Here is a 12,628-nt window from a genome sequence, read left to right on the forward strand (position 1 = left end):
TAGGACATTGGGAGGTCTAGATTGCTTCATTGATATATAGTGGGCAGTTTCTTAGTACTGACCAGGCCAAAGTAGCACAGCGGGGTCAGAATGTCCTCTGCTAACGAACTTAGGGAATTAGCCCGTCTAAATCATCCCGTCTCTCCTCTGGCACTGTCTCCAACCATTAATCAATGAGATGTCATCTTCTGAACCATGAGGTAACTTTTATTTCAAGGCATCGCACACTCCTTCTCCCTCTCTCTCTCTAGTTCTCTCTCTCTCTCTTTCTTTTTCATCCTCTCTCGTTCAGCAAGGAGTGGGGGTTAAAGGATCGGGTTTGATTCTATACAATAGCCCACTTTATTTAGTTCCCACGATCAAGTGAATTGATGGGTAGATAGCAGATGCTCCAACACAACTATGAATAACATGCGTTGTGCAGTTGATCCCATTGTCTGACCTTACCTGACCTTATCCCATCTGAACTGGACATACAAATTACGAAGACAAATCGTTGAATGCGTCATCATCACCATCAACTTTTATTTCCAGAACATAATGCTTTTAATTGTCACTACCACTGTTATGTTAGGATCAGCTGGGCTTAATCAATGTCCGGGAAACTGGCCCAAAAGTACCCCCATAGCTCCGTAATAACAGAAGTATGGGGTGAAAGGATGGTTTTCTCATCAGAGCAGCATATGCAGTAAATGCCATGTATTCCCGTATTTAATTTTATCTCACTGTATAATCTCTACTAATCAAAAGGCTTTATTATACTCACTGACACTCAAAAGCAATTGCAATTCGGTGGTTTTGCAGCAAAAAAGTTCAGTGCGCATGTTGTGTGTTAGTCTGCATATACATTCACAATGTTTCTGTTTCATTGTCTGTTTAATTGTGTGTGTGTGTAAGTGACGTGCATACATGCGTGTGCATGCTTTGTCCGTGTGTGTGCGTGTTCCGAGTGAGAGGCGTGATGAGAGCCGTGACAAGTGTTGATCACCGGTCCAGCCAGCGTAGTGTGGGATAGCGCTCAGACAGTGTCCTGCGGAGCTGAGTGCTCTGTGTCTTATCTCTGGTCTCCACCACACACTCCACCTGTGGGCACACACCACAGATTTGATCCTAATCATCACTCTCACTCACTCACTCACTCACTCACTCACTCACTCACTCACTCACTCACTCACACACACACTCACACACACACACACACACACACACACACACACACACACACACACACACACACACACACACACACACAGTCTGTGAAATGTAAATAAATGATCTCTAAGATAATTATACATTGACCCACTCGCAAAATTATACATTGACCCACTCGCACACATTTAGAACATACCATTGCTACGTGGTTGTAGCATGACCCAACACACTCCCAACACACTCAATGCATCTGAAGTCCCTGTCGATTCTAGTCTGTCTCCTTTCTATGACTAGACTTAACCCGGTACATGGTAGTAGCATAATATTGTACCTTCACATAACATACCTGTACATAACTTGCTTTACAGCTGCTAACTTTACAGTCAGTTAAAGTCACACATCTGGAACTTCTAAATCATGCTTGCCATTAGTAGGCAATGCCTCAATCAGAGTCATAAACCTCTTCCAAATCAATCACATATTGACACTGTCTAGCACCACTGATACAAGAATCCACCACTCATCTCACACTACCCTGCACTACCAACACAGCGGCAACCCAAGCCAGGGTTTCCACGGCAATGGTAGTGTGAAAAGCAGCTGAGTGGATTTTGGGGGAAGAGGGTAAGGCTGTTGTACCAGGGCCTTGAAGAGATCGCCTCTGTCATTGTGTCTACGGTGGCAAACATCTAACAACCTGATGGAGAGAGAGAGAAAGGTAGAGAGAAAGAAGATGAAAATAAGCATTACTGAGAGGTGACAGATTTACAGTGCCTTGCAAAAGTATTCATCCCCCTTGGCGTTGTTCCTATTTTGTTGCATTACAACCTGTAATTTAAATATATTTTTATTTGGATTTCCTGTAATGGACATACACAAAATAGTCCAAATTGGTGAAGTGAAATGAAAAAAATAACTTGTTTCAAGAAATTCAAAAAAATTCTAAACAGAAAAGTGGTGTGTGCATATGTATTCACCCCCTTTGCTATGAAGCCCCTAAATAAGATCTGGTGCAACCAATTACCTTCAGAAGTCACATAATTAGTTAAATAAAGTCCACCTATGTGCAATCTAAGTGTCACGTGATCTGTTACATGGTCTCAGTATATTTACACTTGTTCTGAAAGGCCCCAGAGTCTGCAACACCACTAAGCAAGGGGCACCACCAAGCAAGCGGCACCATGAAGACCAAGGAGCTCTCCAAACAGGTCAGGGACAAAGTTGTGGAGAAGCACAGATCAGGGTTGGGTTATAAACAAATATCCAAAACTTTGAACATCCCATGGAGCACCATTAAATCCATTATTAAAAAATGGAAAGAATATGGCACCACAACAAACCTGCCAAAAGAGGGCCGCCCGCCAAAACTCACGGACCAGGCAAGGAGGGCATTAATCAGAGAGGCAACAAAGAGACCAACGATAACCCTGAAGGAGCTGCAAAGCTCCACAGTGGAGATTGGAGTATCTGTCCATAGAACCACTTTAAGCCATACACTCCACAGAGCTGGGATTTACGGAAGAGTGGCCAGAAAAAGCCATTGCTTAAAGAAAAAATTGGTGTTCACCAAAAGGCATGTGGAAGACTCCCCAAACACATGGAAGAAGGTACTCTGGTCAGATGAGACTAAAATTTAGCTTTTTGGTCATCAAGGACACTATGTCTGGCGCAAACCCAACACCTCTCATCACCCCGAGAACACCATCCCCACAGTGAAGCATGGTGGTGGCAGCATCATGCTGTGGGGATGTTTTTCATCGGCAGGGGCTGGGAAACTGGTCAGAATTTAAGGAATGATGGATGGCGCTAAATACAGGGAAGTTCTTGAGGGAAACCTGTTTCAGTCTTACAGAGATTTGAGACTGGGATGTAGGGTCACCTTCCAGCAGGACAATGACCCTAAGCATACGGCTAAAGCAACACTCGAGTGGTTTAAGGGGAAACATTTAAATGTCTTGGAATAGTCTAGTCAAAGGCCGGACTTCAATCCAATTGAGAATCTGTGGTATAGCTTAAAGATTGCTGTACACCGGCGGAACCCATCCAACTTGAAGGAGCTGGAGCAGTTTTGCCTTGAAGAATGGTCAAAAATCCCAGTGGCTAGATGTGTCAAGCTTATAGAGACATAGCGCAGGAGACTTGCAGCTGTAATTGCTGCAAAAGGGCACTCTACAAAGTATTGACTCGGGGGGGGTGAATAGTTATGCACGCTCAAGTTTTCAGTTTTTTGTCTTATTTCTTGTTTGTTTCACAAAAAAATATATTTTGCATCTTCAAAGTGGTAGGCATGTTGTGTAAATCAAATGATACAAACCCCCCAAAAATCCGAACGAGAGAAAGAAAAAGTGTATGAGGAGAAAGAAAGGAGCAGACTTCATTCACATTGTTCTTGGTATCAGAGGATTTGTCTGTCCAGACTGAACATCCTGCCAGGTAAAGCCTCCTCCTGTCCTGTGGCTTATTCTGATGCGATCGGATGTGGGAAGAACAGGGTCACGGTGCCAGATTGGGCACAGAGGCATTACCGTCACTGAGAGAGAGTGAGTGATCTAACTATACGCACCATAATCTAACTATACGCACTTATCTCCATCCATATGCAGCACAGATATCCGAACTTAGGTGATTAATAAGGTCTGGTAGTACTGGGTTATGGTCAGTCTGTCTGACTACACATTCTGACGTGTGTGTGTGTTTCAGAGAAATAGGGAGTAATCAACCGCTTATACACTAGTGTATTTATATTCAGATGTACAGTATAGTTCATAGCTATCTGTTCACATGTTAGTGTTTAACTCACTTGATGTCCTCTCGGGCCAGGATGTCCAGTAGCTTGGCCATGTCCCCTGGAAAGTCCCCCAGCTGCACCGTAAACTTGTTTACCCGGTCGTCCAGAACCAGGGCTCGGTCAACACACTGTCTGATCAGGTCCAACTCCATGTTAGCACTGCTGACCACCACAGCTACCCTGCAGCAGGCAGACAAGGACATAAAATGGAGACTCAATTCATCGGAATATCAACAGGTTACATTTTTGACACTATGGGTGAATCTTAATTTCCTTGAGTCTAATTTTCATTTAGTCATGCATTGATGTCAATTGAAGGCTAAGGGTTAGGATTCACTCATATGTTTTGATACAGTAACCCACACTAGCCGTGCGTTAACCCACCTTTTGCCCTTCAGCTCTGGTAGTTGACCAGCCAAGATGGCTGCCAGTCCCATGGCTCCCTCTGTGTCCACCATGGAGTGTTCAAACTCCTGGAACCTTAGCATGGCTACCAGAGAGTCCTCCTCTCTGTTGAGAAGAGTCAAAGGTCAGGGATACTCAGAGAGAGAGAGAACAACAACAACACCACCACAACAACAGCAGTGCTAAAGGACAATGATTGAGACACTTTACTGCACTCTGGGCTCTAATTTGCGACCATCTTGCTGCCATATGATCATAAATATTTTGCTGTGTAGAAGAAAAGTATTCACCCAGATAACACATTGAATGGCAAAATTATATTGGTATCGTTAGGAGCAACAAGTTAAGTTGTTACATTTGTATCATATATTGCGGCAAGAAAAGTCAATATATTGTATAATTTCACCTCACCTGTGAGATTGAAGAGGGAATTCAGCAACTTTTAAAAGCTTCTTTATTGCTTCTTTATTACAAAAAGTTCAACAAACTTTGACCCTTAGATTTGATCAAGGTTTTACAGACATAAAAATAAAGGGGACTTTTATATATTTCAAAATGGCCGCCTATTGGTCAGATTATTGAAAAAAATCGTATCATGCTTTGTGTTGTATTCCCATTGTGATTGGTCCCTGAACCCATAGGAGAACATTTAGCAATATACAAAAGCCTCCTTATTTTCTATCTGCAAAAGGCTAAGGCAGAGACGCATTTTTGCTTTTGCACTCTGTTTGTTCCTCAATTCATGCACCTTGGTTGGAGAGGGAGGTAACCCGGCAGTGTCCACTTCTCTTTGCACCTCACCTGTGAGTACCATGGTTGCACCTTTACAATGCATAGAACTGCTAGTCTCTTGCCCAAACTGTTCAAAATGTATGAGCAGAGCTAACATCTTTCCTTTCTATTGCTGATTCGCAGGTCACATTTTATCATTTCAGAAACCATGTTGCGGGCCGCTAACTTGTTTGATAACAAGCAAATGTCCAGTCACGTTTCCTAGCTGCCTAACAACCTGGTAACTTGCCCAGTAAGAAGGCACTGGAAGAAAGGAAATGGGCTCCTCCAGGAGATGTGGATTCACATAGGCCTAGGGCTCTAGTCAATCTGTATCGCTGAAGCGAATGCAGTCTCCGGCCACTGTGGGAACATCGTCTTTAATTGTCAATCACGCAATAACGCTGAACTTCTGTGATACGGATTTAATAGAGCCCCTGGTGCTCCTAAATACTGCTCCTAAATACAGTTTGGTGCTTCTAACCTTGGGAGCATCAGTGCTACCAATATAGAGCCATGGCAACAATCACAGCACTGGGGAACAGAGGGGTGTCTATGTCCATACATGTAGAATACTATGACAATGGCAAATGTGTGGTGAGATACCCTCCTCTTCCATAGAGATGTAATACCTGACAGAGATGACTTTATCCACAAATGTCTTAGCCAGATGGAAGGTGTGGGTCCCCATTGAGTGCTCAAATAGGTCTGGGGATAGAGAGTGGGGTTATAGGCGGTGAGTTCAGTGAGTACAGTGCCATGACAATCTATTTAAGAAAAAGAAAGACAAAATACAGAGAAAAAAACATATCACAGGGGGTAGGTATGGGTTCATATAGCCTACAGGGGTACGAGTGCCCAGTACCTCCATAAAGCTTCTTGTTGGGGTTGCTGTATAGTTCTCTAGTTACCGGGCTGCCTGTTTTGAGGGACTGTAATAGCAACGAGAATCCTTCTGGTTCAACTCCCTGTCAAAGAAAACAATGAATAAATCCCAATATTATTTTGTCGATTTAGTGGACATTCAGTGCCATGCTAAGTATGATGGGGGTCCACATTTTGGAGAGCATGTTTGCAACTTACTCACTACGACAATAGTACACGAAACAAATATTCAGAGTTAGGAAACACTTACTATGACAGTGATGCGCGAGTTGAGGTGTTTGATGGCGGCTGCTGTGCCAACCAGTAGACTACACTGCCCACCAGCTGGCACAATGACTGCATCTAGTTTGGGCACCTGCTCATAGATCTCCATGCCTACTGTGCCCAGTCCTGCCAAGTACACAGCACTATCATCCCTGAGCGAGAGAGAGAGAAATACAGTATTACCATGTGCCCATGTGTTAGTGTCACATTGTCACCAGTGCATGTTATAAAACAAAGGAGAGCTATGGGACTGGCTCCCAGGGTGACGTACTCTTCCAGGCAGAGGTATCCGTTCTCCTTGGCCAGGTGGCGGGCGTGGTTCAGGGAGTCCCTGGCCGTGCTGCCGTAGGAGATTACCATGGCGCCGTAGTCACGGTACATCCTGAGGTGGGGCTGGGCACAGCTGGCTGGCATGATGACAAACACTGGGATCCTCAACTCCACTGCATGGTGGGCCACGGCCATGGAGAAGCTACAGTCTGTAGCCACAATCACCCCCTTCTTCTGCTGCTCCTGTGGAGGGGGATGGGAGTTAGCTAACTGTAAAAGTAATTTGTGTTTGTTTAGCGTGTTAGCTACTTGTTAGCTTGTTAGCTACTTGTTAGCTTGTCAGCTACTTGTCAGCTTGGGACTTTTCCCCAGCTGGAATGCATTGAGAGTTGCATTGTGATGCATACCTGGTTGAGGGAGGTGAGCACGTAGAGAACGCCTCTTTCCTTCACTGAGCCTGTGTAGTGGAGGTGTTCCTTCTTCAGGAAGATCTCCATGCCGTACTGTTTGGACAGTCTGGAGTACTGGGAACACAAACAAGCCCGATAAGAGTAAGCTTCTGCATATGAAGCAGGGTTCATCATCCACAGTTATTACTCTTCGGAATAAAAGGTACTACTTAGAATAAACGAAGGGTTCTTCTCCTATCCCTCATCAAAGAATCCTTTAAGAACCCTTTGGTGAAAAGGCTAAAACTGGACACAAAAGGGTTCTCCTACAGACGAGGGACATCCAAAGAACCCTTTACGGGGTTTTTTCTAAGAGTGTATAGAAGGCTCTAAACATACCATGCAGGGGGTCTTCTGCATCCTCAACTGGATTTTGAAGGCCGCAGCACTGATGTCATCGAAGCGGAGGTATTCAGGCTTGGGTGGTGTGACTGCTTTGCTCTCGCTGCCTCTCTTCTTGTTAGTCTTGGGCGGGTCCATCAGCTGGATCTCAGGGGCCCCCACCACCTTGGTCTCCTTGGTCTTGACTTCGCCATTGAGGCACTCCTCCTCCTCAATACCAAAGTCCTTCAGGCGCTCTGGGTGGATGAGGGTGGGCCGCACGCCCGCAACCCCGTTACAAACGGGGGCGTCCTTGTTGCAGGTACTCTTGGAAGAGGTGGAGCAGCCCTGTTTAGTTGACCCAAGACGCTGCTCCTCGCTGGGGGAGAAAGGAAGATCAACAGGGCTTGGAATTACTCTCTCTGGTTGGGTGTCTGTAATGATGGATACAGCTCTTACCGTTATACACATGTATTTCAGGTCAAAGGTCTCAGCAATGGACTAGAGTGATGAGAGGGAGCAGGAGGAGAGAATTGCTATTAGGCTGGGTGGAGTTTTCAGGAGTAAGATTTGTACATGTGTGTGAACAAGTGGGGAATAGATTAGCCACTGCTTTACATAGTCTGGGAGTGATGGCAGTAACCTTGTGCTCTGTACAATAGGAGATAATTCACAGAGATCTTCCCATGACCAAGGTACAACTGGCTGTCCCTGATGACAACGGAAATAGCTGTAGGTTTTGACCTATTAGCCACACACACACACGGCTCTTATGTTGTCTGTTTGGAAGGTACAGAGGGGAAGGAAATGGTTGGAGTTCATTGAGTCACCTGTCATGTTCTCAGAGTTTCACCTCTGCTTGATTTATTTGATCTCTGATTAAACAATGACTCATTAGAATCCTTTCAACGCAGTCTTTAAGGAGCATGCAGTAATTAAACATAGAATGCTTTGAATAAAGTCAAATTAGAGACGTTTATTATCAGTGATAGTTTGACTAAATCCTGTAACTCAATTATTACTTGGTACAGCATTTAGTTGGATTGTTGTTAAACCTAGTACTTAATGTCCAAACATTTCCGTAATACTCAATGGGATTGATAATATAGTTAATCGAACCTTTAAATTATTGTGGTAATTAGGATACATAGCTACAGTTGAAGTCGGAAGTTTACATACAATTTAGCCAAACACATTTTTTCACAATTCCTGACATTTAATCCAGGTAGAAATTCTCTGTCTTAGGTGGGTTAGGATCACCACTTGATTTTAAGAATGTGAAATGTCAGAATAATAGTAGAGAGATTGATTTATTTCAGCTTTTATTTCTTTCATCACATTTCCAGTGGGTCAGAAGTTTACATAGACTCAATTAGTATTTGGTAGCATTGCCTTTAAATTGTTTAACTTGGGTCAAACATTTCGGGTAGCCTTCCACAAGCTTCCCACAATAAGTTGGGTGAATTTTGGCCCATTCCTATTGACAGAGCTGGTGTAACTGAGTCAGGTTTGTAGGCCTCCTTGCTCACACAAGCTTTTTCAATTCTGGCCATACATTTTCTATAGGATTGAGGTCAGGGCTTTGTGATGGCCACTCCAAGACCTTGACTTTGTTGTCCTTAAGCCATTTTTGCCGCAACTTTGGAAGTATGCTTGGGGTCATTGTCCATTTAGAAGACCCATTTGCGACCAAGCTTTAACTTCCTGACTGATGTCTTGAGATGTTGCTTCAATATATCCACATAATTTTCCTGCCTCATGATGCCATCTATTTTGTGCAGTGCACCAGTCCCTCCTGCAGCAAAGCACCCCCACAACATGATGCAGCCACCCCCGTGCTTCATGGTTGGGATGGTGTTCTTCAGCTTGCAAGCATCCCCCTTTTTCCTCCAAACATAACGATGGTCAATATGGCCAAACTATTTTTGTTTCATCAGACTAGAGGACATTTCTCCAAAAAGTACGATCTTTGTCCCCATATGCAGTTGCAAACTGATTCTATTTTTCTCACCAAAGTACGTTCATCTCTAGGAGACAGAACGCGTCTTCTTCCTGAGCGGTATGACGGCTGCGTGGTCCCATGGTGTTTATACTTTCATACTATTGTTTGTACAGATGAACGTAGTACCTTCAGGCGTTTGGAAATTGCTGCCAAAGGATGAACCTGACTTGTGGAGGTCTACAATTTTTTTTCTGAAGTCTTGGCAGATTTCTTTTGATTTTCCAATGATGTCAAGCAAAGAGGCACTGCGTTTGAAGGTAGGCCTTGAAATACATCCACAGGTACACCTCCAATTGACTGAAATGATGTCAATTAGCCTGTCAGAAGCTTCTAAAGCCATGACATCATTTTCTGGAATTTTCCAAGTTGTTTAAAGGCAACTTAGTGTATGTAAACTTCTGACCCACTGGAACTGTGATACAGTGAATTATAAGTGAAATAATCTGTCATTAAAACACGTTTTAATGACTCCAACCTAAGTGTATGTAAACTTCCGACTTCAACTGTATATTATCAGCAATCAGGTCATTTAGAATTATAGCTCTATTTATAAAGACATAAAGGGATTAGATTAGACCGGGGATTAGATTCACCTACTAACATTGCCTTATAAACATTCATAGCAACTACGTGTAGTATTCATTACATTGTATTTAAATAACCTAATGCATTCCTATACATGCTATTGTATGATATATTATGTTTTGGGGAGACTCCTATTCAAAAGTCACTGAGTTTTGCTCACATTATATGCACTACTGAAATGGATAGACCGTATGTCATAATTCAAACCAGCTGGTAAAATATAACTTCACTTTAAGTTTCCATTGTGTATACACCACAGGAGGTTGGTGGCACCTTAATTGGGGAGGACAGGCTCGTGGTAGTGGCTGGACCGGAATAGTATCAAATATCTCAAACACATGGTTTCCATGTGTTTGATGCCATTCCATTTAATCCGTTCCAGACATTATTATGACCCGTCCTCCCCTCAGCAGCCTCCACTGGTACACACATGGGCAGAATTCCCAAGAGCTAAGTCATAGCAAAGACGTCAAGATACAAACAGCACTAGCACAGAACCACCAGGTGGAGTTACTCTGTTGACATTCTATTTCCCCAATATCCAATGTATTTGGCTCCATTTCCTGTTTCACAACCAGTCGTTCTATTAATATCGTCTACTCAGCCATAAGAGCTGCTTTACCCTTTCACCCCATTCCCCCAGTTAACTGACACTAATGTCCTTCTACACCATTTCCCTCTTTAATCCTTCACACTTTCTTTCAGTAATGCCACCTCTCCGTCTCCTTTCTACTGTCTCAGAATGTGGAAGACCCCAAGCTTCTCTCTGTCTTTCGCTCTCTCCTTTATTGCTCTCTCTCTCTATCTTTATGTCCTTCCCTGTGTCCGGTCTGTTTACCTGGGGAAGAAGAAGAGGATGAAGGATAGAACCAGGCGGAGGAGGAGGCATACCAGAACGTGGAAGGCTGGCAAGAGAAATCTGTTCCCCGGGTCTGGAGAGGGTATCACAGGGGCAGGGACACATCTAAGGGGGTCCTTGGCTACTACTGTGGACCTGGGGAGAGCAGGGGAAGCTCGAGGTGGAGGTGGTGGAGGTGCTGTTTCAGGTGGAGGAGGAGGAGAACAACAGGGATCGGAGATGGCGTTAGATTTGGGGACAGGAAGTGCTGGATGACGAGGAAGTGGTTTGCTGGTCGCTCTAGAGGACTTGGTAGATATCCTTGCACGAGGAGAAGGAAGATGGTGGAGAGTGGAGGTTGTGGCTGGTGGGGTTAGTTGACCTTGGGGAGAGAGAGGTGCAGAACAAGGAGGAAGGAGAACAGGAAGAGGTGCAACATGAGGTGCAGTAGGAGCCACAGCAGGAGTCACTACAGGAGAAGCGGCAGTGGGAGTATTTGGTTCCTTAGGGTGTTGGGGGGGTACGTCTACAGCCAGGGCTCGGGTGGGAAATCCCTCTGTGTCTAATGGGGTGCAGGGGATTGGTGATGAATCTGTAGAGTCCCACCTCTGCCAGAAGGGGTCATTATCATCACTATCGCTGAATCCCACTCTGTTAGGCGATCCGTCTCTGATATAGTTGGCGTAGATGAACTGGGCGGCAAAGTTCATCCTGGACCACTTTTTCAGCTATAGTCCCAGGATCCACTCTGGATAAGTCTCGAAAAGTCCTCTCCCTCCTCTCCTGTGTTGCGCGTCCAGGAGTGTGTGGGACAGTGTGTCGGCTCAGAGCGCTCCCACGGTGTTAACTGCACTGCCCTGGATCCCTTCCTGGGGCTATTTAAGGGGGGATTATGCAGAGGCACATGCCCGCCCGCCGCCCAGCCCTCCAGCCCAGCTTGCCTCCAGCCCTGGCACCTCCCTCCCCTTGTCTCTATTCCGGTCCCAGACCTGGAATAAACCTCCAGGTCTGTGGCGTGTTGGTAATCAGACGCTGTAAGGGGATAGATGCAGACTTACAGTTTATCTAGGGAACAATGATCTGGGATCTTAGGCAGTTAGTCGAGATAGAGACACTAGGAGGATCAGAGATGAGAGAGAGCGAGAGAGAGAGAGAGAGAGCAATGACTTTCTAAGCAGGGAGATCCTATTCAGTCAGGATAAGAAGGTATGTAGAAGCTTCCTCCACCTCTGATCTCTAAACTAGGATGAAGATGTCCCCTACACTGTTCCCCACAGTCAGTGAAGGATCAACAAAATCTGACCTTTGACTCATTTCAGATAGTACAGCTGTCTAAATGCTCACATTAGCACATTTTTTGTGCTAATACACTCACTCGACTAAAACTCTATCTCCTCATTGTGATTAAGATAACAACATACACTATCTAGTAAAGAATGTAATATTTGATGTTTACAATATGTGAATCTAGGAATCAGTGGGACTGACTGAACTCCGAGAGAAGAGATAAACCAGAGGCAAAGGTCATCGTTGACGTACACAATCCCATTGACACAAAAACACACACGCGCAAGCAGGCTCACACACACACATCAGATTGAACCCTAACCCCTTTGTTAGTGACAGGGAGGGATGTCTCTGCCAACAAGTTAACCGGTATCCAGAGCTGACCTAATCTTTTGGCAGGACAATGGTGTTTTGTAGGGTCTGTAGAATGCTAGGAGATGGGGCATGAACTAAGAAACTGGGCGTGGGTGGCCCCCTTCCGCCACCAAAGGTGGCCCCCTTCCGCCACCAAAGGTCCTTTCTAATGGGCTGTGTAGCACTCGGCCATCCCCTACCCTGGAGCATTGAGGCTTAGATGGCGGGGAGGCTCTGTTCCATTCAGCACAACTTCC

At 44.8% G+C, this 12,628-nt stretch overlaps 1 protein-coding gene across 1 annotated transcript; it reads right to left on the reverse strand.

Moving 5' to 3' along the window:
• Positions 1-343: 343 nt before the first annotated feature.
• LOC129852998 (uncharacterized) lies at positions 344-11,606 on the reverse strand. Its single transcript, XM_055918610.1, has 11 exons — positions 10,731-11,606; positions 7,324-7,684; positions 6,943-7,059; positions 6,537-6,778; positions 6,252-6,417; positions 5,982-6,084; positions 5,749-5,824; positions 4,325-4,450; positions 3,953-4,120; positions 1,792-1,849; positions 344-1,083 (listed from the first exon to the last, which is right to left on the reverse strand). Exons 1-11 carry the CDS (start codon positions 11,438-11,440, stop codon positions 985-987), a joined length of 2,226 nt encoding a protein of 741 aa, XP_055774585.1. The 5' UTR covers positions 11,441-11,606; the 3' UTR covers positions 344-984.
• Between the last annotated feature and the right edge of the window lie 1,022 nt (positions 11,607-12,628).

Source organism: Salvelinus fontinalis, chromosome 1 (assembly GCF_029448725.1).
Source record: "Salvelinus fontinalis isolate EN_2023a chromosome 1, ASM2944872v1, whole genome shotgun sequence".
NCBI classification, from domain to species: Eukaryota; Metazoa; Chordata; class Actinopteri; order Salmoniformes; family Salmonidae; genus Salvelinus; species Salvelinus fontinalis.